General features: G+C 32.0%; 3 protein-coding genes and 1 non-coding gene across 9 annotated transcripts; all 4 read right to left on the bottom strand.

Annotated features, from left to right (window-relative positions):
* Positions 1-6,363: 6,363 nt before the first annotated feature.
* LOC111278967 (GDSL esterase/lipase At4g10955-like) lies at positions 6,364-9,214 on the bottom strand. 5 transcript variants are annotated; one of them, XM_089746199.1, is made up of 4 exons: positions 9,000-9,214; positions 8,513-8,617; positions 7,647-7,755; positions 6,364-7,512 (listed from the first exon to the last, which is right to left on the bottom strand). In XM_089746199.1, exons 3-4 carry the CDS (start codon positions 7,706-7,708, stop codon positions 6,534-6,536), a joined length of 1,041 nt encoding a protein of 346 aa, XP_089602325.1. In that variant the 5' UTR covers positions 7,709-7,755; positions 8,513-8,617; positions 9,000-9,214; the 3' UTR covers positions 6,364-6,533. The 5 variants fall into 5 exon arrangements, with proteins under 5 accessions (XP_089602325.1, XP_089602323.1, XP_089602324.1 ...); XM_089746197.1 differs by lacking the exon at positions 8,513-8,617 and adding an exon at positions 8,154-8,220; XM_089746198.1 differs by lacking the exons at positions 8,513-8,617; positions 9,000-9,214 and adding exons at positions 8,154-8,220; positions 8,839-8,965.
* Positions 9,215-9,796: 582 nt separating this feature from the next.
* Positions 9,797-15,000, bottom strand: LOC111278959 (dynamin-related protein 5A). 2 transcript variants are annotated; one of them, XM_089746196.1, is made up of 16 exons: positions 14,460-15,000; positions 14,297-14,360; positions 14,079-14,186; positions 13,903-14,004; positions 13,739-13,789; positions 13,378-13,439; positions 13,000-13,090; positions 12,695-12,759; positions 12,394-12,588; positions 12,122-12,241; positions 11,920-11,990; positions 11,583-11,808; positions 10,991-11,041; positions 10,590-10,818; positions 10,306-10,445; positions 9,797-10,210 (listed from the first exon to the last, which is right to left on the bottom strand). In XM_089746196.1, exons 1-16 carry the CDS (start codon positions 14,586-14,588, stop codon positions 10,082-10,084), a joined length of 1,833 nt encoding a protein of 610 aa, XP_089602322.1. In that variant the 5' UTR covers positions 14,589-15,000; the 3' UTR covers positions 9,797-10,081. The 2 variants fall into 2 exon arrangements, 1 of the variants encoding a protein (XP_089602322.1); XR_016329098.1 differs by lacking the exons at positions 9,797-10,210; positions 10,306-10,445 and having other exon boundaries at positions 10,732-10,818; positions 11,557-11,808; positions 14,460-14,847.
* A 1,048-nt stretch (positions 15,001-16,048) lies between these two features.
* Positions 16,049-20,482, bottom strand: LOC111278952 (UDP-glucose 4-epimerase GEPI48-like). Its single transcript, XM_089746195.1, has 9 exons — positions 20,051-20,482; positions 18,722-18,771; positions 18,504-18,639; positions 18,099-18,200; positions 17,676-17,903; positions 17,049-17,127; positions 16,698-16,780; positions 16,507-16,598; positions 16,049-16,430 (listed from the first exon to the last, which is right to left on the bottom strand). Exons 1-9 carry the CDS (start codon positions 20,231-20,233, stop codon positions 16,337-16,339), a joined length of 1,047 nt encoding a protein of 348 aa, XP_089602321.1. The 5' UTR covers positions 20,234-20,482; the 3' UTR covers positions 16,049-16,336.
* A 3,671-nt stretch (positions 20,483-24,153) lies between these two features.
* TRNAA-CGC (transfer RNA alanine (anticodon CGC)) lies at positions 24,154-24,226 on the bottom strand. Its single transcript has one exon. It is a non-coding gene; the product is annotated as a tRNA-Ala (tRNA).
* Positions 24,227-25,063: the final 837 nt, after the last annotated feature.

The following is a 25,063-nucleotide window of genomic DNA, read 5'->3' as shown; positions in this document are numbered from 1 at the left end:
CGATTAATAAGTCGAGCTACTCGAGCTCGAGCTCGATTCGATAATAATCGAACCGAATTCGAATTTTTTTTGAATCGAACCCGAATAGCTTACGAGTACTAATGTATCATTTACACTTTTACTAACATGTACCATTTACTGTTATCGTGCAGTTTCCTATATAAAAGAGATCAAGAAGATATAAATGACCCATAGATTCAGATTTGTTGACCTAAATGTGATTAGTCAAAAGAATAGCACTGTCTTTATTCGTAGCTATCATATGGGTCAATGCATGTAAAAACAGACCAATTATTTTCTAGTGCTATATAATGTTGTGTAAGTTCTATTTGTCCAACTAAAATTCCAACCTTTACATATAATATAATGCCTAATATTTGTATATCATGTCTTTTATTTTGCAAGCATCATTAGTAACTTATTGTAATTTATACGAATTCCTAAACACCATACTTATTTAACTTCAATCAACCAATGACAATGCTTAACCCCGATATTAGTAATTTAATAAAGAGGTATTAATCAAAGATAATTAGATTTTATTGTATTTCTTCATAATTACTTATATTTTTGCATTACATTGTTTTTCTGTTCAATTTAGGAGAATAACTATAGTTGATAAAAAAAGTAAAGATAAATTGAGTGTCATTAACGGTAAATGTGAAATAAATTCTTTTATGCTAAATTTGTTTAGATATATGTTTCCTAAATCCAAATATTATTTTTTAGGTACCTCGTCAACCAGGAGTTATCAAATGTAAATATTATATCTTTCGTTTTATGAGAGAGATAGTTTTATATGATTTTATAAGCACACTATTTAATATTAGTATTAATTCCATACAGTAGTAATATCTTTCAATAAAAAAAAAAAAGCTAAACTTTGTGCTCGTTTAATAACATTGACTTTTAATTTTTTGTTTATAATAAGAAAATAAAGTAAGCTTTACGAAAGATAAATTTAATGAAGTCTGCAAAGAATGGTCTGGTTATATTGTCATTCGTTACACCTTGAGATTGGAGAATGTTGATTTCCTATAAATATATGCATTAAATTGGTTTGCATTTTTTTGTAAAGGCATTTTGGTTGGATTTTTTTAATTTTCAATTGGGGTATCAGTCCATTATTATGGTATATATTTGTTTTATATCAATCGCATTATATGAAGACACATATAATTATAAGCACCAATTTATGAAATATATTTTTAAATGCCAACGTTATCAATTATAAATCCAAATTATAATGTAATATTGAAGTATTATGATGTTTGTAATTTAAATAAAAAAATAAAATTCATAGTATCACAAATATATATTTGATTCACGGAAGTATAATATTCGTTATAAATAAACCTATGTTTAACATGCCACATAATTTGCATATTTACAACATTTCCCTTCCTGCCTTAATTAAATAAATAGGTTTACAAAATTATACAATGAATTTATATACAAAATGTAGTGCGATCTATCTATATCTAAGAGAAGGAAAGTAAAATGATGGTTGATATGCATTAAATTCGTTTAATTGTTTTCTAATATAATTACTTCTAACTATAGTTGACATCATAAAAAAAAAAAAAAAAAACTCAAGTTTGTGATTTTCTTTCAACATATAGTCACTAGCAACGAGTATTTCATTAGGTATGAATTCGTCAAATTATATTTTTTCATTGAAAAGTGACTTTTTTCTATCCATATTCTCGACTTCTACTTGGAAGTAAACTAAAACGCCCCCATCACTTTCACAGCCTTATCATATGAAGCACTAATATTGCTAATTTGATGCATCAATTCAACGATTTGCCCATCCTTGCTCTTAGAATATTGTTTGCTTGACAACATCATCCTAGCATTACTTGGAGTAGCAGAACCAATTTCATCATCATTGTCTCCTATTTCTACATTTCCTTCAGTATTGATATCAAAATTAGGAGAGAAGTAAGCATCATTATTAGCATTCAATAATTCAACCACATCAGTTGTTGTTTCAGCACTTTGATCATTGCTTTATTAGATCTGAATATCACTTTAAAATTATCAAAAAATAGAAAAGGTTTGTTCCTTAACCCTTTAGCATGTGGGTGTGACTGGAATAAGTTAAAGCAAATATAAATAAAACCCATAGAAAAAATGTAGAAAAGATAAATAAGCCATAATATAATCTTAAAAAACTTACTCGAACCCACTCATCAAATATTTCTTTCTTAGTTATGATACATTTTTCTTAATCATTCTACCCAAATCCATTAGAATTTTTCATATCACGAATTGCATGATATTGTCTCTTAAGAGCTTAACCTTGGATTTGATGTAAGGAGTGGCTTTAATTTGTGAAGTAAGGATGATTTACTCTAACATTCATTCAATATAACCTAGATATCTAACGCAGAATGTCCTATTATCCGCTTTCTATCTACGATTTTAGCCAAAAAATGTAGGTATTAAATCATATGGAAATCCTCTTCTCGAGTCCATGAATGGTTACTAACTTCTAAACTGTCTAATCTTTTTTTGGAGATGCCTCAAATGGATTGCAATGGATTGGCATGCAATGAAGACATGTTCAATTCCTAATCACTTGGTTAGACATTATGAAACAATATCAATATAATAAATCAAAAACAATTAAGGGGATAAAATAAAGGAATACACATGGAAAGAAAGCAAAAAAGTGTGTACTCCAAATTGTAATATTCATTGGACAATAAAAAATGCCTTAAATATATTGTAAATATATATCCAACATTGATATAAAGCAAATTTTACACTCAACCATACAGTACATACAATAAAAACTATTAGGTAAACAAATAATAAAATACAAAACATATCTATAATATTATTATCCCCAAGATTGCAACCAATGGATGAATATCTCATTAGCCATATTATCTTTAAACTGAGTCCAAGAATCGGATGGCTCAATATGCATAATTAAATCTTGATGTTCAGATTCATCTGGTTGGAAAATACTTTTTTCAGCAACATCCTTTTCAATAGGATCAAAAACTATTTCAGACCTAAAAAAATTATAAAAAAAAGTAATAAGCAGATATGATTCTATATTGTGTCTTAATTGAATAAAATAGCTTCTCTTTTAAAATTATCATTCTAGCTTTCAATATATCAAAACATCTTTTGATTCAATTTCTTGCTTGAAAGTATTTCATATTAAAGTATTTCTATCTAATTGTCTATTAGAATCTTGCCCTTCAATCACTAAAATGATATCGTTGACTTCTATAAGGTGCCAATAATATTTCCCTATTTGTGTATCCAACATCACATAAATAGTGATTATCTGTTAGAATGCTCAACAACATTAACAATATGAAAATAAGGTGTCTCAACATTAACATTATACAAACATAATAAAACTAATACCATGTGGGATCCTTAACCCATTCCTATGTGTAATGGCATCCCTTAACCCATTCCTGTGTGTAATGGCATCCCTCAACACTTTGTCATTTGCTGTAGAACCTTTTCATCCTGGTAGAACATATACGAATTGTATACCTAAGGTGTAAACACCAAAGACATTGATAATAATTTCATTTCTTAGTCATGTATCTAGGCCTATTAACTGTGTCCATGTTGACTTTGATGTAGATCCCATCTAAGGCACCCAAACAACCCTTGAACTATTTCAATCTATTATCTATTAAATTTTTTGGTATGGGTTTCGATTTTTTAAACAACAACTTATGCAATTTTAAAATCGAATTCAATACAGAATGGAATTATCTACTAATCATTTCTCCATATCTGTTCACTTGACGTTTCATAACCCTATATTTTGTATAATAAGTAATGATGTGGATGAAACTAATTACTAGTTCTTCTATTGACATATGTCTAGATGATTATAACTCTTTTTCTGTTTTAAACAAATGACATAATTTCGCAAAAGCTCTATTGTCCATTCTAATATTATCTAGACACTATATATCGTTGTCAAAGATCATTATATTTAAGTTTAACTCCCTAATATGTAGCCTATCATGATATGTTCTATCATAAAAAGTCTACGTCATTTCTTACGTTAATATTTAATAAAGTTACAGCAATAAACATAACACATGCAATAAAGTCTCCATCTAATTCAAATGCATCGTAAGCAATGTAATCAATTGCATCTTCCTTCTTAGTGATAAACTAGCAATAACTATTTAGAAGACAAAATATTGTTAAAGTTGAAAACATAATGGAAAGCAAATCTTGACATATGGTAGATGGAATCTATCAAACATCATCAAATAAAATATATATCACAAACAAAACATTGAAAGATTGGAATGAGTTAAAACAAATTAACCACAAAACAAGGCATTTATATCAAAAACTTAAATCTAGATTTAAACGACATCTAAAACAAGGAAAAATAAGTTCATTGGAAAGCAACGTCAATTATACACAATAAATCAAAAAGTATAGACATCGTTTTGTGTAAAAAACGAAGATAAACTTAACAAGACGAAGATTAAATGATGGATGAAGAAGCTGATTTTTTTTTTTAAAAAAGTAAATGATATGAGCTGAGATATATTGAAATATGAATAAAAAAAGTATTGGTTATTGAAACATGGTGAAGACATCGAATAAGATGTTTCATATATAAAAACGTCATATTTAATATATAAATCATAAGCTCTTCTGCTTCACGATTAGATGTTAAAAAGTTCATATTATTATAATACAGTCATTAAGAGAGAAAAAAATTTTAATATGGGGCAATTAAGGTGGTTGTAGGAAAAAACACCTTAAATGATAATTATTTAAGAAGTTTTTTCATACAAACGCCTTAATCGTTTATTTATAGGCATGTTTGAAAAGGATCATGTCATATACTCTGATTAATAAAAATAAAAAAATTGATTTTAAATTATCAATCAAGGCTTTTCAATTGGAAAAACACCTTAAATAATTGAGGCAAGGATTATTTGGGGCGTTTAAAAAAAAATGCCATATTTGATAATCATTTAAAGTGTTTCTAGGGAAAAATGCCTTAAATGATCATTATTTATTTTTTTTAACGAAAATACCTGAAAAATTGTATTGCAATAAAAAAAATCATATTTGATGACATTTAAGGCATTTTTTAATACCAAACACTATTAATTGCAATAAAAAAAATTTAACAAAAAAAATATTTAACTGAGTTGCATTCATTTTGAGACATACTTTTTAAAAAAGTAATTGCTATTTTATAATTTTTTATTTAGATCAATTTTGAAAATAAAGCAAATTTTCTCTCTAAAATCTTGGAATACATAGGGAAAGATTGGTTTTTGATTCTGAATCTTTGGATATTATTGGGAATCTATCACTTTTGTCTATAATTGGATTATTCTAAACCAAATGTGAGACTTAAATACCTACAATTAAGATTTCGGAAGAAAATTTGTGTATTCCCCCAAACCAAACGTTGATGTATAATTTTGTGTCAATTAAAATGCGGATAAAATATAATTTTAAAAACAATTAAGGTTTTTTATTATGATAAATAGATATCACTTTTAATTTTTAAAATATGTTTTTGGATTAATTAGATTTTTTTAGGGGTTAATTGTTTAGATCTTTATAAAAATTTTAATTGTGATATTTATTATTTTAATTATTTTTTATGAGATTCATTTAGGATTATAATTAATGTTTAATAAATTTAATTTAAAATTTTAAGCTATCAATTAAGAAATTTTTATGAAAATATTTCTCAAAATATCGGGAAAAGTATTGTAATAAATTATTATGGTGATTTCTCAAACACACTATTTTATACATGTGGCTTTTAACATTATTTGATTTATAACCAATGTTATTTTTTATTTTTTTTGTTTAATATGCATATACTTTATTATATATATTTATATTTATATTTATTGAATGATGTATTTTGTTTCAATAAAAAATATGTAAAAAGTTTCATTTCTACCGACTTTCACTAGTATGTATAACAGAAGACCACACGTCCTTTTGCTGGCCATTTCCTACCGCCCTTTTCTTTTTGTAACGGTTAAGAGTAAATTTAATTGGTCTCAATCAATGCCAAGACGGAAAGTCAACTGCTGAGGAGTAAAGGGGTTAGCTAACTTTAGCTACAATGAGACTGGAGTAACGGCTTTTACAGGAAAATTTAACTTCCATTAATGGATACTTAATATGATTTGAGTTTAGAACTGTATGCAAAACCAAAAATCATTTGACCCCAACTCAACTTTCTCAACAGCAAGGGATATCCAGGAATCCGAATGTGTTTCATATTTTGACTTCACGAAATATGCAAATATAATTCAGCTTCTTCAACAGAGTATCAAAAAGATGTAAAATCATGCAGGCCGGAAACAAAGCCAAAGGTGTTTAAAGATGATATATTGACAAGATAATTAGTTGGAATCCATCAGTTTGAGATCACATGGAAAACAACACATGTTTCTCTGTTTTCCTTGATCCACAGCATCTGGAACCACTATAGGATTCCTCTAATGGTACATAACATGTACAAGATAAATCTGGATAAACACAAACTATTTGTACTTGTAAAGATTGCACTTCAACTGCAAGTCAGGTCTCCACCACTGGTGAATCCCATGGGCTTGCTTGAAATCTTGTGAAGGAGTTAGATTCACTGTCAAATTTGCTGAAGGAAGCAGATGCAGAGGTTCTGGAGCCTCTGCACCCCTTCCCACAACACTCATAAATAGACCTCCTAAAGAATGCTGGGTTGCTAACCTCTCAATAGCCCCAGCTCCAATCTCTTCCATCTTTTTCCTATGCTCAAAATAACCAACATATTCAGAGCATATGTGGTCTGCAGGATTCACAAATAGACATGGGGTCCATGCAGAGAAAACAGAAAATGGATCTTCTGACCGACTCCTTAGACTGTTACCCTTTGTGGCAAGAGCAAGTCCTGCTGTGATGACACTGCCTGCAATTCGAAGTCCATGTTTTACTTTCTTATCTTTGATTCTCTCAATTGGTGCAGATAAGAACGGTGGGTTGAAGAGGAAAGCTTCCACAAAAGTGCCTGTCTTAGCCATAGTCTTTCCAGCCAGCATTGCCATTGCTGCCCCAAGAGAATGGCCAGCTAACCAGACATTTGAATCACCCACGGCAGCAACCATGTTTCGAACGGCTTGCATGGCAATCTCAAAGCGAGACGTCCGGTGGAGTCCATTTTGTATTATGTGGATATCCAACTCAAAGTCTCTTGAGAAGGAGTCTGGCTTAGTTATGGTACCTCGGAAGGCAATCACATAGTGGGGCCTTCGATCAGTTGAGTCATTACAATGAGATGATGGAGGCTTATACTCATAAATTGCACCAAAGATGCAAAAATCAGCATCATCAACAAGCTTACGAATCAACTTAAAATGGAAGAACTCCCACCAAGGTGGAGCAAGACCTTGAGAACCTTGACGTTTTTCCTGGCGGTCTCGCTCCATAATATAGACACCCTCGACCAAACTGGCTGTTACAGACCTTCGATGATGTGCATTTGTCCTGCTTACAACAGAACCATATTTAAGCACATGAGACATTATCCACATGCTAAGATTAAAATATATTCAAATATACTCAAGTTCTTACACCTTAAACATCTTTGATTGTTCTGTTTAATGGTTGGAAGATCTTACCAATCTATACTATTTAGGTGTAATGGCCCTGAAAGACCAAAATCTTCCCTCTCAGAGGCCATCAGAGCATCCACAGTTCTTTTTCTTCTTGATACTTGGAAATGCTAAGCTGCATCACAAGTAAAACCAGTGAACGCAAAGCAGCTAGATGTCAAATTATTTCATATGTAATAAAACATACAATCTAAAGACCTGCTCAATAAGATGCATTTATCAATGCAAAGCAAGCATCAACTGGAACATGCAATGTCCCTAAGCTTCAAAATATTCTCCAACAAGAAATTGGATGGAATCATGGAAATACATTTTAACATTTTTCAAAAATCTAGAATATGGTTTCCTATGTTTATCTAGAATAAACTAATTAATCATGTTAAACATTATCAAGAGAAAATTTGAACCACAACAAACCAAGAAGCAAGTTGGTTCCAAACTACTTTTTAAACACCTAATTAAGTTCGAGAACAATTTAGCACACGTTGCTCTGGCAGAATCCAGTAGCAGTACCTGAACCACATTTTACTGAAACAATTCATGAAAGCCACCCAGTGGAAGCCACATAACTTTCTGAGAACTGCAAAAACCAAATTCAAATAGGCACCATATAAATCACATGCTACAGACTCTTGTGCCTTAACTCCCAACAGATGCTACAAGTTTGTACTATATTTAAGTATCATTTAATGTTTTTTAGAGTTTGTAGCCTGGTGAGATGGCTGTGGTTGCAGCTAAATCAATGATTACTAAAACAAGTCAGAAGAGAAAAAGTGATCCAAGATTCACAACTATGTATATATATACATACATACACACACATATAAACACAAAAAGAAACTATTAATTTTTTTTTATATGTTTCAAATTACCCCATATAAAGTACCCTCACGTAATCTATATTGAAACTTTTTATCTGATTTCTGTTTATCATACAAATTGATGCAGATCCATCAACATTCCTACAGCCTATGAACCTAACAAGGAATAAAAACCAAAAGCGCATCAGCATAATCAAGAATCAACCAATTTAAAAGCAAACCCACCAGCAGAAATGTCTAAAACCCACCATAATCAGTGCATATTTTTCAAGTCTGCCATGAAATTGAAATAAAATGCCTAACAACATTGCTTAGACAACTACATTAAGTCCTAAAATCAAACAGCAGAATAAAAGATCAACTAGATTAAGACAAACCATCAAGATAAGCGGCTAAAAAATCAAACATCTAAATGCATCTTCGAGTCTAAAACTAAGAAAGCAAAGAAAAAGAAAAAATGGCAATTCTGCTTCAGAATCAGTTACAAGAAAGGAAAATGAAAGCGTTAGTGGGCAAATATTGCAGGAAAGATTGTTACCTATTTGTGGAATTAAAAGGTAAGAGCAGATCTGGCTGCCTTATGTATGAGATTTGGGAAGATTTTCCTAATAAATTTGAAGTAGTTGGTTGGCAACACACGAATAAAGCAACGTTAAGATGTCTCTGTCATCCAACAAAAAGTTTTAACAATGTGGGAGCTGTTGGATTTACTGTAATTCCTAAAGTGGAGATAGAGCAAGCAAAGACCTAGTACGATGTTTGCGTCATTTGGACCTGAAAATTTATGTATTTCTGTAATCATACGTTTATGACGTGTTATATATATAAATATATGTAAAACATAAATTTTATTATATACATATTAAAAATAGCATGGATTTTTTATTTAATTAAATTTATATAAATAGTTATTAAAATTTTTTAATTATATTACTATCTTATTTTTATATCTGCATCGTATCTAATAATTCTGTTCCTGTAACATTATTTTCATTGAAACGCGATGTGTCAAGGCAGTCGGAAATTACAACCAGCAGAAAGTAAGCTTACGATTGTGGTCTTCAAATGGGTTTTGATGTAAAAAAATTTTAAAATACAAGCAAATTAGTGGCAAAGAAGATAAAATAAATAAATAAATAAAATTTTATCAGATTCAATCAATTAAAATTATTATTCTAAATAAAAATTTCTTAAATTTAAATTTTATCAATAATCATTTATTAAAATCATATCGAATATATAATTTATCTACTCTCAAATTTTTTTCTTACAAAAAATTAAAATAAAAGAGATTCTCACTTACCAAAATTTTTAACGCAATTTTCCTTTTAAATAGACATAATATTCTAACTATTTTAATTCACCGATAATTAAAGGATTACTTTTAGAAAATTTAAAATATACAAAAAAAGCCTTTTGAAATGATAATTTTAAAACAAGCGAAAATAAAAAATGCAGCAAAAACAACAAATGATGTTGCTTTGTGGAAAGACTTCATGAAATGCAACAAAATAGCCCTTCCCGTTCTTCCCCAATCGCCAGTGTAACTCTGCTCGTAAATGAAAGAATGATGCTACAAGAATTATGTAGCATGATGCCCATCAATCAAATGTCATCAGTTTACTTGGACCAAGCCACCGTATCGATTTCTGCTTGGGCACTCCTGTATAATTCCAGCCTCTTCGCAAGAGCACTGCGTCGCTCCATAATTGCCGGATCCTCATTCAATAATGCTGATAGTCGTTTTTGCTACAAAAATTTTCCCAGAAACCAATCATACCCATCATCTGTTTTACCAAAATAAGTACATATGAATGAAGATGGTAAGAGAGAAGCATTCTTACCTCCAGTTTACCCAATTCAGTGTAGAAAAAGTCAAGCAGGCTTCTTTTGGCTTCACGAACTTGACAGTAAACGATGGACTTTGGAATGGAGTGGCGCAAAGTAGCGCAGACCATATTAACATAAGACAAAACGGTTGTTCCTGCTCATACATTGTCAGAGAAACCATGATAAAAAATAAAAATGCATTGAATTTTTAATATCCTTCGTTGAAATTTCAAACAATTGAGATCTGTCCTTCAAGAAACTTTCTCTTTTGTGTGTGTGTGTGTCTATATTAACCTACCGATTCTCCTCAGGTACGAGTCATTGTATCTGTCAAATATTGATTGTGTCGGGTTCCCCCCCTTATCAACATCTTGAGGAAGCTTTCGGAAGAAATCAACTGTGAGGTAACTACATTCCATATCAACCAGTTGAAGTGTTGCTTTTTTGCTCTGTTCCCTCATTCTGTCGAGAGACTCAATTGCAGCATTTCCAACCTCTATTCTGAGAGCAGGATACTGCTTTAATTCCTGAAAACCAAACCAAATTGCAGCTTATATACCACGACCAGCTTGAAGAATAATATACTCAAGTTCAAAAGATAACAACAAAATGGGGTTAATGGTATGATTTATTATAATCCTCCAACAGGCATAATTTCTTTGATACATGAGAATAAGATAAGGAAAGACAGGAACATACTAGAGTCTCACTTATAGCCTTGTGAACCAGATCCTTCAGAATGGAATGAATCTGAAAAATGTGAAAAATGAAATCAATCCAATTTGAAGCATGAATATAAGACAAGCATGATGCACTGAGTAATTTAAAAATTTAAGAGAAAAAATATGTAGTAGAACATTTATGTAATTGGAATATTTAGAGTGGATATGAATTCAATGTGGAGACACCAATCACGCTTCCTTCTTCAAAAGAGCATAAAACCTACAGGAGTTCAGTTACACATCCATGATCCTTTCCCACCCAGGAAATGAGAGAGTTATCTCCAGTAAATTCTAAAGATTTGTACGATATGGGCAAGGTGGGAAAGAATGGTAAACACAACAAGCCAGAAAGGGAAAAGCAATGAAGACCTTAATAGCATTTACCAACATTTTTGGTGTATGACAACTAAATAAAACAACATCCCAAAAATCTCGATTTTTTAAAAAGTTTTGTAGGGAAAGAATCAAAACTGAACTGATGCTAAGGAAAAAAGAAATGGAAGACCAAAATAATCACCACATGCCAAATTCAAAATGATATACCATTTTTCTAAAAGTTTCTTTCATACCGCATCAACTGCAGCCTCAGCAGGGCCTCTGATAGTAATTAAAGTAGATTCAATCAAACGACGATACCCTTGTTCGGGAGCTATTAAATGGGGTTGATATCCATCAGCTTCAGTAATGAGTTTCCTAATATTCTCCATTGATAGTTGCTTGTCAAATTGCAACCTTTTCAAAGCAGCAGGTAGTTGGTTGTCAAAAACATTGTAAACCTTATCACCACCAGGACGCCTGTTAACAACAATGCAAGTCAAAATAGAATCTCGACAAAGAATAGCACAAACAAATGAAGCTGTAAACAGGTGACTTAAGGATGGTAAAAACATGACATATGATACATACACGCCATCCAGATGTTCTCTGTAATTTTGATCAAAAAGACGGCAAATCTCCATGATTGTGTACAACTTACCCTGTATAAGCATCTCAACCATCACCAATTCTCAAAGAAATATAACTGATAATCAACTGCAAGTGGAATAGCTAAAGAAATCCAAACTCCACACACACACACACACACACACAACAGGAGGAACACACTTACGCCTGCATCAGCTGCAATAGGCTTTCCAAGGCGACTCAATTCAGTTTCAAGCTCGGCAATTGTTTTATTTATAAGAGACTGAATGCCCGGTATTCTGGACTTGATTACAGTTTCCAAATGCTGAAAAATTAACCCGAATGACTAGTTTAATACAACTGAAGAATAGGTAACGCTGAACCCAGTCTGGACCTTTGCAGCTTTGCAAGAGAAAACCAAGGATAAAAAAAGTATAGAACAAAAATAAAACATGCACAAAATGCCCAGGAACATACCTTTGAGAGCATCTTAGCAAGATGCTCAGAACCCATTCTGTGAGCAAGGTGCTTATACTCTGGCGTATTAGCAAAATATTCACGCTCTCTACGCCGAGCAGCAATCATGTCAACATTCTTGTTAATATCTGCTTGTGAGCGATTCACAACACCAATCCAAGGGAATTTCAGCCGATAAGATTTTCCATCCAATATCTAAATCATTGGACATATGAATCAGAACATGATAATGCCTAAGGCATCCAATACTTAAGACTTTAAACGGTTTTAGCATGTCAAAATCATGCATTAATCAACTTACATCAACTGCATCTGTGCCCTTATCCATCAGATCAATCTTTGTCAACACACCAAAAGTCCTCTCCCCTGAAAGGTTTCTACCAATGCTTAATATTAGAAAATCCAAAATGTGCAACCATAATCCTTTGAACAACCCATAAGCCAAAATGCTTACATATCATAGCAATTTTTACGATAGGAGTATAAATTTAAAACCACCCATGGCTCCCTATGATATTACTAATGAAAAGGCAGAGAAGATGATAATCCTAAGGTGCATGGCAAGGAAAAAATAATATAGAATGAACTGGTATTGCAAAAGAATACCTGTAGGGTCTACCTCACGAGAGATTTTAATTGCATCTGATGTAGCAAGATCTTGATTAGCAGGTGAAATTGCTAAGATTATACAGTTGGGCTGCATAAAAAGTTCAACAAACAAAGTAGTGCAACACTGTTCAGCCTCCAATTTTGCATAAACCATGAAAGAATGTACACAGCAAATTTATTGGGGGAAAGAGGAAAAAGCAATACAGAAAAAATCTATCCACAATCTACTTTTCCTACGGCTTGAACAGAAATCACATTAAAAATATATCTTATCATAAAAGGCAGTCTACTGTAACATCATAGTAAATCTTATTGAAATAAATTTTCCTGGAACTGGAGCACTGGACTTACACAAGAAAAAAAAATTTATTTTACCTTCTCAATATAGGAACGAACCATATTCTCGATATCTTGCACAATGCTGTCTGGTTGACCCTCTGTGTTCAAGTAGATGATCCGTCAACTTCACATAATATTATACAAAGTAATAGAGAATTTTGCAAATTATATTGCGATGAGGAGGCAAAAAAAGGGAGTTCTTTTTTTTTTTAAATTTAAAAGTGCAAAAGTGGTAAAAAGCTATAGTTATTATATTTGAATTTTACAGGGGAAAAGAAAAAATGCAATTGTGAAGATTACACTTATCAGCCAATCAATAATGGAAGACTAAAATTGAGCTAAAGTAATCTAAGGCTTGGCATTTTCTGTAAATTTACTAGGCTTTTCCGTAACTTACCAACTGCTATCTTGGTTAGACCAGGAAGGTCAATCAGAGTCAAATTAACAACTGCAACAAAATAAACAAAAAACCCTAATAAGTAAAGAAAAAATCTTGAAAATTTACAAACAATCAAATAATCTACCAAATAAAAAGGATAAATTTTTACAACCGGATCATACCGTTGGGAGAATATATACTAAGATGAATTGGAACACTGGAGATTTGTTTGGTTCGGCCAGTTTCTCTATCCGTCTCATCTTGAATCTCCTTCCGAACAGCAGCTATAACACATATAATAATATAGTTAAGATCTAGGATTTATCTGACATGGAAACCAAAAGAACAAGAAATTTACCAAAATCTGTGAATCTTTTTCTTGGAAGATGAAGAAACTCAGCGTATTCTCTGCTTCCTTCATCACTCTTGTGAAGCTGTAACACCAGAGGTCGCCTAGTAACAATTCCTGCATTAATTTTTAACCCAAAAAAAGAAGAAAAAATAATCAGTTTCTTATGTAGTAGTTTTTAGCGAGCACTCAGGAGTAATTGATTTAATGCGGTAAATGTTTTTTACCGGATCCACGCGGTAAAAAATCCTTGCCGACAATGCTCTCCAGCACCGAAGACTTCCCTGAACTCTGTTGAAATTCAAATCTCAGATCAGCCGAAAATAAAACAAGAAAGATAAAAAAACAGTTGACTAAAATTGAAAAGAGAAGGAAAGATCGAGTGCAGACCTGACCACCGACGACGGCGATCGTTGGTAAAGAGTCCCAAAGTGTAGGCAATGCGCTTGCCTCTCCATGGTCACCAAGAGCCGTGCAAGCTCTTTGAATCTTGTTGACAAGAGAAATCAAATTCTCCATTTTTTTTCTTTTGAAGCAAAGATCGGTGCCGGTGACTAAAACGACAAGGGATTCAGATCAGCTAGATCTGACCTTATGAATTAAAGAAACGTCACCGTCAGATCTGTGCGAGAACCAAAAGAAATGCCTTCTACAGAAACAGAAAGAGAAATAGACTTCAGAGTAATTTTTTGAGGTTTTGAAGTGGGAGAAGAATAAAGATCCTGGCTTTAAAATGAAGCGCTTTTTTTTATTATTATTATTTGATAATTTTTCCACCGGGTTTTTTTTTCTTTTTCTGTTTGTATTTATTTTGTTGTTTGAAGTGAAGCTACACGTCCATGGCATCAAACAGTAAGACGAGTGAATACGACAAAGAGATTAAGCAAAGCCGGAGGTAACGGGTGGTTGAGTAAGAAGATTTTTGACTCGCGAGTTTCGCTGCAAAGTCAATTCCTAATTTCTACCTATTACTAAGGCTGCGTTTGGGTGTTTCATGTTTTAAAGTATTGAACTTTTTTGAGAAATCTTTTCTTTTTTTTTTTTTTTGAATTATCGATAGTTATTGTTTTTAAGTTTAAAAGTTTTATCCTCCGAAAAAAATATCACTTTAAGGTGCTTTAAATTTTTTTGAAGTCAAACTTGTAATAGTAAATTAGATTAAAATGTGACTATAATTAATTTAAAAAATAAATTATAATTATATCAAAGTTCATTTAAATGGAGATAAGATTGAAAACGAATGTAATAATAAAATTAAATACTATAACAATTAAATTAGATAATATAAAAATTAATGATAAAAATATATATTTAAACACAAGTTTAATAATGATGATAAAATTAAATATGATAATAAATTATTCTACCAAAAATTATTAATCATTATAATTGAAAATTATCATTATTTTTTATTTATCGCAAGAGAATTGACTATCTTAAATCCTTCCCTTTTCAATAAAAGATTAAAAGGCAATGAAATTTGAGCCCTAATTGCACCAGAGTGCGGTAATAGAATCCAAACTAAACCTGAATAAATAAACACAATACAACTGAAAATAAGTTTTAAAAAAAAAAAAAAGAGAGAGAGAGATTCAAATTACTCACGATTGAATTCCTAAAGTTTGGGTTTTCCCCCCAAATTTCACATTTGTCTATAGTCCAGGCTTCCAAAATTAAAACCCAAATAAAAGGACCCACCATCTTTTAAAATTGTCCAGTATTACCGTTGCCTCTTGCCTTCATTAGTGGTGGCCCCTTCCCTACCTCTACTAGGTTCAAACTCCAGCGTCAAATACTTTAATCAGGCAATGATGTAGATCTATCCGTTAATGTATCAATGTTTTTGAAATGCGAATAAAATATAAAAATTATTGTTATAATTTATATTTATATATTAAACATAAAATATATTTTTTATTTTTATTAAATTTATATATAATTTTTTTTACTATAAATAAAATTTTACTCAACATAAAAGATGACAAAGGACAAAGAGGACATTGTCATTGAAAACAGTTGTACTTCATGTTCATTTAACAGGGTAAAAAACAATTTACTGCTTTTGATTACAGCCACAAAGGAAATTACTAGCGATGATGGGCGCAACATAAGCTTCAGAGCAATTGAAGCCCAGCAACCTAAACAAATTGCCTCTTATTCTCTATAATCGTAACATCACCATCTAAATGATAATCGCCTAAAAATCTGTGAATAGTAAGAGTTAGAAAAACCTAATCTCAGAAAAGTCTTGATAAGAATCGTGGCACTCAGTGAGTTGAATCAGGACTCCCATATCCATACGGGTTCTTGCTGGCCCAGTTCCACTGATCCCTGCACATCTCCTCAATACTGTATTTTGCCCTGCAGCCACAACATAATTGATGCAAGAGTTATAAGATAATAAAAACTTAAATTTTGCATGTATGTGAGCTCTTACTTCCAATTCAATTCACGCTCTGCCTTCTTCGTTGAAGCATAAACAATTTCAGCATCACCGGGTCGACGTCCAGCCATTACAAGAGGGATTTTCTGATTGAAGTAATAAATTTGGCATGTTAACTAAATACCAAGAATAATCAATGAGTATAACTCAAAAGATACGAAGACAAGGGAACAAGGAAGCAATACCTTCCCGGATGCCTTTTCAAATGCACCAACCATCTCCAAAACCGATGTTCCCTTTCCTGTTCCTAAGTTGTAGACCTCACAACCTGAAATACCATAGCTAATAAAGGACTGATTCTACGGAATTCTAGCCTCAATTTTGTATATATTCGAATATATAGTTGTAAATACAGAAAAGAGCAAATAAGAAAGAACCACTTCAATATATGACTCTGCTATGCTACTATAAACCAAATACTTGAGGCATTTTAACAGAGTCACAGACAGCATTAAATAGAAGACAATTAAGTACAAAATAAAAGGAAAATGAATAACAATGGACTACGTTTAACAAAACAAAGAATGTGAACATACCTATATTTGGATCAGATAATTTCCGTAGTGCAGCAATGTGGCCATCTGCTAAATCAACAACATGGATGTAATCACGTACCTGAAAAGAGATAAGTATCAGCTCTTTGTCAAAGTGATCAAAACCTCGAATCAAAATTTACTAATAAATGCATGTTTAAGTTCTTTCTTTTTTTTTTGAAAAAAAAATTGTCAAAGCTAGAGCAAGAATAACAAAAAAAGTCCTGAAGCATATTGGTTCAAAATGTTACAAGGCACATACTTTCTACAAATTCCTCTCTTAATGCCAAAAAGGAAGTCAGAGCTTCATAGGGATGGTCTAATTTATTATAAGGAAAAAAAAGGCGTTTGCATAAAGGAATGATGTGGCCAGTGCAAATGGGGATTAAGTGAGTCTGTGGGAAGATGCATGGATTCCCAGTGTTAAGGAGTATAGAGTAAGTATACAAGGAATCCAAGGAAATGTTAGGAGTTTAATGTATAAAGCTTAATTGACAAGGAAAGTTATAGATGGAAGCTAAACAGAATTCAATATCATATTACAGTTCCTACACATATTTAAAACCAAATCTGAAATATGAGATGAGATTCATTGGAATCTAACACCCATTGTTACTGATAAAAACTTACCCCAGTACCATCCTTTGTTGAATAATCATTTCCAAACACTGTCAATGCTGGTCGCCTCCCAACAGCTACTTGTTGCACAAAAGGCATGAGATTGTTTGGAATACCCCGGGGATCCTCACCTATGGAGCCACTAGGATGTGCACCAACAGGATTAAAATATCTTAGAAGTATGATCTTCCATTCAGAATCAGAACCACGGATATCACGACAGATCTTTTCTATGAAAAGCTGAAAGACAAACCATGTCAGAAATGATCAGATGATGCTATGGGAGAACATGTTAATTGACAAATGCCTAAGTACCCGTTAAGATTCATAAACAATACTAGTAAAATCAGAATGACCATTGACAGTTCTTTATTTATCCATACTGTTTTTTTGAGTTGCTAACGAGTATGCACTTAAGAAATGATCAGTGCATACCTTGGTTCGTCCATATGGATTCACTGCAGCCACGGGGAACTCCTCTGTACATGGAACCTCCTTTGGCCAGCCATAAACAGTGGCAGATGATGAAAATACAAGCTGAAATGTGTTAAATTAGAAGATTAATCAGGTTCTAAAACCCAAAATGAAACTCAATGAATTATACAAATTCATAAACTGATTCTAGATTCAATAGGGTCACAATCTGAAGTTACACAACTATCCATGAATCTTTGAATTGATACAGAAGAAATCAAAGTGCATTTCTTTTTATCTCTAGTATTAATAGCGATGCAAAGAAACAAAAGGCCGACAACTGCATTTTATTTATTTATTCTTTTGTAATACCCAAACTTATATCGCTGCAGATCTATCATACAGAAGGAAGGGAGAGAAAAGTACACTTTTACATCCATGTGCAGTCATCACTTCCAACAGAGTGATTGTGCCAATGAGATTGTTGTCATAATAGAGCAATGGTTTTTGTACACTTTCGCCAACTGCTTTTAGTCCAGCAAAGTGAATCACAGCATCAAACCTGCAACATAAGCTTAATAACCTTAGAAGTTGAGCAAGAGGAAAAGGCAAAAGAAAAACCACATATAAATTCCAAACGGTACTTTGTCTCAGCAAAAAGTTTTTCGAGTGCTGGTCTATCCCGAAGGTCCACCTGCAGTTGAAAGTAGAAATTCAAACATTAGGGCCATCACAGATTCAAGTTCATAACAAAACTTGGGCACGTAAATAATAATATAATGATATAATATTTTCTTTAAACAACAGTATAGTTACAATGATTTAGCAGCACATGATGGATTTTGATTATTGGCCAAAATCAGACAAATTCCAATATACACTTTATTCTTAAGAAAAGTAAAAAAACCGGTGGTTGTATTTATAGCAGTTTATCTGCTTCTTTGGACAAATATATAAAAGATCAATTTACACAATGTAACTCTTTTTTAGTTTTATACATTTTTCTAACATTTGATTTTAACATATCTAAGGGATAAGAGAGACATCGAAAACTAAAAATCAATGACTAAAAAAATATGTAAAATTAAAAAAGAGTTATACTATATAAGTTGGTCCTTCCTGTGTGTGTGTATATACTTGAACTGCAAGTTTCAAGATGATAAAAGGTTAACAATTAATTAATAAAGAAAAATTATTATGTAAAACTTTTAAATATCATCCAGAAAAGCAATTAATAACAGGTATAGCCTAGTAGTGAGCTAGATCCAAACATTCCCAATCAAAAGAGAGAATCAATAAAATTAGAAAAAAGGGGTAAAGATACATATAAGAAAATAACACTTTTTGGGTTACTGACAATAAAATAATACTATTGAAACACAAAAACAAACCAAACAGGCTTTATTATAACTTAAGGAATCTTCAATGACAACCCAGTAACTTTGTTTAATCAAATTATATAGCTAACTCAGTTGTTCAATTTGAACGACAAAAGGCCTAACTTTTTCATGTGAATTTCAAGCAATCACTGATAAATTTTTTTGGAGCAGTTATTATTTATAAGTTACCATCACAGTTCAATTCAATGGAAACAAAGCCAAAAGTATTTATAAATCAATTCACCAATTCCTTCATCAATCAAATTAAAACGTAAAAAACCATTCGAAAAAAAAAAAACACAAATTTTCGACTAAAAAAATTTCAACATCATATCACCGAATTTTACAATTCACCATGTTGGGAGCTATAGCAATTCAGTTATCAACCAAGCCTTAAAGATTAATTCAAATTAAACCAATTAGATTCCAAATTAGCTATGAAAGCATAAACATTAAAGAAACCTTCCTTCCCTGGCAACCAACTCAGCAGTCTCTCATTAAAATGAGTACGAATACACCTCAAGACATATTTTCTTTCTTATAAAAAAATGGACAAAAAAGGTGAAAATCGGCGAGCTCAACCGTCCAACGAACCTGGTGAAAGGAAAGGTTTCGACCGAATTCACCGGCGAGTTCTTCGACTCTTTTGATAGCAATCTCCGACGAATTATCCAGATTATCAACGACCACCGCTCTGTAACCGCCTAACAGCAATTGCAACACCGTGTGGCTCCCAATATAACCGGCTCCACCGGTCACCAGAATGTTCTTCGACATGCTAAATCCAGTAAAAAAAACAGAGCAGAGCAGAGAAAATGAAAAACGGTGAGAAGAAGAAGACGAGAAAAGAGCGTTGCGAATATAAAGCTTTCTCCTTTGAATTAAATGATAGAAAAGAATGGGGAATATAAAATGGGAGGAATGAGAATTAAAAAGAAAAAAAAAGGGGAGGATATTGAAAACAAAATCAAAAGAAAAAGGAAAAGATTTTGTTAACGTTTTTGAATGATGAGAGAAAGGAATCGTTGAGCGCATCGCCCACGTGGTGAAATTTAATCTATATTCTCCAACTTCGGGGAGTCCCCAGATTCTGTGGCGGTTTGGGATCCGTTTGGACCAAACTAACCTTCTGATACTGTCTTTTTTGTCTTGTTTGGGAATAGATATTCTGGGGGTTTTTGTACTTTTCTAATTATTATTACATGATTTTTTCCAGAACATTCGGGGAAGCTTTTGACTTTATTTTATTAAACTATGATTAAAAAAGAAAAGTAAAAAACTGGCCTGGAGTTTCAAAAGAAATCATTTGTTTCAATAAAGAGTTCACTAAAATTAGGATGTGTTTTTATATTAATGAGATATGAATGAATTTTTTAATTTTGAGAGTGACATTGAGAATGAATATAATTTTAAATTTTTATTAAATGTAGATGTATGGTTGAGAAATATAGTAATAATTATATTTTATATATTTATATATATTTAACAAATTAATTTTTTATTTAATAATATAAATTAACTATAACTAATATATATTTAAAATATATATTTATAAAAAAAATTATATAAATATATAAGATAAATATAAAAAGTTAAAAAATAATTTTATTTGTTATTTTTTAAAAAAATTATTCAAACAAAGATTATCTTTTTTCATTAAATATCTATAAAAGTAAAAATAAGATGAATTTAAAATATAAAAATAAGATGAAATTAAAATATTTGTTAAGTATTTGTGTGAAAATAAATATAATATAAAAATTTAAATATGGTGACGAAAAGTATTCTATTCGTCTCATTTCCTACTTATTAACATTCTTAACTAGAATAAGAATTAAAATAAAGAAACAAAAATATTAGTAAATTATCGTATTAAAATTAATAAATTATCATATTAAAATATCATTTAGTATTAACATAGATGATTATATCAAGCTTTTAGATTTTATAAATGGAATTAGTAAAATAATATATATTTTCTAAAAAATATTTAAAACAAAAATAGAATTTGTGTTTTTTTTTTTTATTTGCGAAGTTAAAAAAACTGATTGATCACATATAAAAACAAAATTACATTTCTAGGCTTTCTCTGAAAATGAAACTGTTTTTACTAGCAAGTGCTTATAAGCATTAATTAAAGATAAATAAAATATATCAAAATTCATTAAAATTTTTATAAATTTTACACACTTAATTTATATAATAAAATATTTTAATTTATCGATATTAATTTTTAATTTAATTATTTTTTATAAAAAAATTTTATAAATTTTACCTAAAAATTTTATCTAAATCTTTTTCTTGCATTATTGTGTGATAGTGCAGTAGCGATAAAAAAATATTTTTTATGTGAATTAAAATTTTAAATGTGTCATAACTCACAGTCGATAGCCTATGGGAAAGTGAAGGTCCAAAATCAATGATATCTTGAAAAGCAGCTGCTAAAAGCGTTTACCATGAAAAAGGAGAGAAAAATGTTTGGAATGATGACAGAAAATTGTAGGGCTAAGTGACATTAAATATCAAATGGAAGAGAAGATTTGTTTCAATCATGAAATTTTGATGAACAAATGTATGGAATGGAATAAATTCCGTGGGACATTGCTATCTTTTCGAAACGCAGATTTGGATAATGCAGCGAAATCCATATCTACCTTTTTGCAAAGGAAGGGTAAAGACACAGAAGTTCAATAATATTTCGTGAATGCTCTGGAAATGAGTAAACGAACGAACCAAAAAATGGTAGCTTTAGCCTTTAGCCTTTAAAATGAATAACAATTAGGACAAATGGCAGAAGAAAATATTTTGAGGCCACCACCCCCAATCAAAAATGAAAAAGAAACAAAAGGATTAAATATATGAAGCTGTTACTTTTTCATCTGATATATCCTCGAATTCGTTGATGAAATTAAAAAATTTTAGTATCAGTATATCAAATAATTTTTTTTAATTCATTGACATAAAAAACTTAATAATTCTTAGCCAGAGGGGAAAAAATCACCATTGTTTTCTTAGTTTATAGTATATTTATTTGCTGCAAATTTTACAAATCTTCGTTACATGTGAGAAATAACATTAATATACAAAAGACTACTGTTTGAAGCAAGTTATCCAGCAAGCAGTTGGAATTGCTCTTGGCTTTGACTAGGAAAGTAGCTAAGTATCCATGTTTTGTTGCCACCATCTTACGACATTTGATCCAGCATTAGTTAGTGAAATGCTTCAAAAGGTATTTGGATCATTGTCAGAATGTCAGACATCTGATCTCCAATATTGATGGCTCAATTTTTTACTGACCCAACCAAAAATGAATGCCCTGGGGCCGAAGCATATGAAGCTTCACCAGATTCGGGAACAGAAGTTTAAAACACGAGTTACATACAAACAATTTTACACCTCTTGGGGAACAGTCAAACATCCCAGAAAGCAAAACATACAGAAATAAACCGACCCGATTTCTTCTGAGTCAACACTAACTATGTTGCCGGAAACAAGCTCATACTTATAGCGACATTGGGCACAACATACAATCTGCAGAATATGAATCAAAGCAGAAAGTAAAATCTTGGTTAAAAGATACGTTAATTTTGGCTTGAGACTTCAAAACTTTTGCAAAAAAATTCTATAGAGGTGCAGAAACAGAGCTTAAAATTCAGGCAACCTCCGGACAAAAGCTTGTTATCTTCTTATTTTGGAAATAAGAACAATAAAAAACATTAGCAAAAGAGAAGAGAAGGTAGTAATTCAAGCACTAGAAATCTACTGGGCAGGTAAAAATGAATCTCTTTTCTTTCTCTGGTTAGACCATAACCTTGCGGTTGGCATTTGTGCATAAAGGTTCAAGATTATGCAACTGCAACCTAGATTTTGTGGCAGCGATAGCACTCTTAACGAACATCAAATTCCAGAAGTTTTAATTACAGAACAAGCAATAAATCAGTAACAAAAACTTCAATATATTTACCTGAATGGGACATCTAACAACTTTGCCAAAAGGAACCTTTAAAAAGAGACAAAAAAAAAAAAAAAAAAGACCCAGAAGGTCTTTTCAATCAGAATGATCAAAAGGAACATCTTTTAGAACTAAATAAGTACAAAGAAAAAACTGGGTCCATTCCTACTCGGCAAATATCATCGATCATTTGAAGAGCATCAGAGACCCTTAAGGCTTAACGATGCTGCCAATCCCTGAACTAATGTCGTGTAGAATGTAGGTACTAAGATCGAGTGTTGACCGTTTCCATCTATATCAATCAATAGCCCTTTCTCACTTAACGCCTTTCAACGAAAGCATTCAAAAACTAAAATAGAAATACAATATTTTGCAATGTTTTAAGATTAAATCAGAAAGGAAAATTAACCTGTGTTGAAACTGGAACGCATGGCGTAGAAAACAGACAAAGCTAAGTAAGCATTGTTACAATCAAGCCTAGCGTTTATCATCGAACGACAATCAGAACCACTCACGACGCCGCAGATTCGTTGTTCACTGCTTTCACTCTGATTCTTAGCACTCACTCTGCTTCCATTCTTTTTCCCTTTTGGTTTACTAACTTTGGACGAAGGAAGAAGATAAGGAACGAGAGTTTCAGATTGAGATTGTGTTCGCCTTTGATAGATTTTGATATGGTGTGCCCATTGGCGGCTGATCATGTAAAGAAGATAGGAAAAAAAAAATTGAAATATGAATGTGAGATTGGAGGTGCGGGGAATCGAACCCCGTGCCTCTCGCATGCGAAGCGAGCGCTCTACCATATGAGCTACACCCCCGGCTGCCAATACGCTGACAGCATTTCTTATAATTTTTTTTTCTTTTTTGCGATTCTTTATAATTTTTTGCAAGCTACTCTATATTTTACTAACTACAATAATATATTCCATGCTGCCTACCAGTTCCTACGTCCATTGGGCTATCATGATTATGATTAGGATTCTTAACCACAAGATCCCGTGGAATTTTAGTTTCATTCTCTGGGATGTCTCGCTACCCAGAACCTTAGTGGTATTTTGAGACAGATTAGAGGAGAAAAGAGTGGCACTAGGGGCTGTTGAACGAGCAGGCGAGTGCCTTGCCCTTTCCAGTCCTATAAAGCGGAACAATTGTTGGAATCAAATGGAAACCACCAGCACGAGTGGTACAAACTTAACTCGAATGGATCACCAAATGGAAATCCAGGTGGAACTGGGGCGGGAACTGTCATTCGGAACCATGAAGGAAGTTGGATCATTGGTTCACAGACAGATTCCAAAAAACACAAGTGCTAGTTTTTTATCGCATTGCAGGACTCTCTTTGCTGAGCTTGACCAGATAACCGTACCGCACACGTTTCGGTAGTGGAATAAATGTGCTGATGCTCTGGCTCAAAGAAGGAGCAGTTTCTCGAACCCTTAACAACGGATGCTTTTAATTTCAACGCACACTTGGTTGTTTGTAACTTTCCAACAACCCTCCGATCCCCTGTTTTGCCTAGCGGGGAGGGGGTGTACAGGACTATTTAGCAAGTTATCATAGTTCCTTTTGCTGACCAAAAAATTCATTGATCATCTATAAATATTTCATTGCCTACAAGCACACACTTCTCCCAGTGCAACATGTGAACGGCTCCA

This window comes from Durio zibethinus, chromosome 17 (genome assembly GCF_047325235.1).
Source record: "Durio zibethinus cultivar Kanyao isolate XHJ-2024 chromosome 17, ASM4732523v1, whole genome shotgun sequence".
NCBI lineage: Eukaryota > Viridiplantae > Streptophyta > Magnoliopsida > Malvales > Malvaceae > Durio > Durio zibethinus.
This window is presented reverse-complemented; position numbering and strand designations above follow the sequence as displayed.

Excerpts from the sequence above, each read along its gene's own strand:
- LOC111278967 (XM_089746199.1), bottom strand. The coding sequence starts at position 7,708 with ATGGCCTCTGAGAGGGAAGATTTTGGTCTTTCAGGGCCATTACACCTA. Across the intron at positions 7,513-7,646 it reads CACCTAAATAGTATAGATTG|GACAAATGCACATCATCGAA; the intron begins GTAAGATCTTCC and ends TGTTGTAAGCAG.
- LOC111278952 (XM_089746195.1), bottom strand. The coding sequence starts at position 20,233 with ATGTCGAAGAACATTCTGGTGACCGGTGGAGCCGGTTATATTGGGAGC. Across the intron at positions 18,772-20,050 it reads GAAACCTTTCCTTTCACCAG|GTGGACCTTCGGGATAGACC; the intron begins GTTCGTTGGACG and ends TTTCAACTGCAG. Across the intron at positions 18,201-18,503 it reads CTGCACATGGATGTAAAAGT|CTTGTATTTTCATCATCTGC; the intron begins GTACTTTTCTCT and ends AACACATTTCAG.
- LOC111278959 (XM_089746196.1), bottom strand. The coding sequence starts at position 14,588 with ATGGAGAATTTGATTTCTCTTGTCAACAAGATTCAAAGAGCTTGCACG. Across the intron at positions 14,187-14,296 it reads TTTTTTACCGCGTGGATCCG|GAATTGTTACTAGGCGACCT; the intron begins GTAAAAAACATT and ends AAATTAATGCAG. Across the intron at positions 12,242-12,393 it reads TTGCTAAGATGCTCTCAAAG|CATTTGGAAACTGTAATCAA; the intron begins GTATGTTCCTGG and ends TTAATTTTTCAG.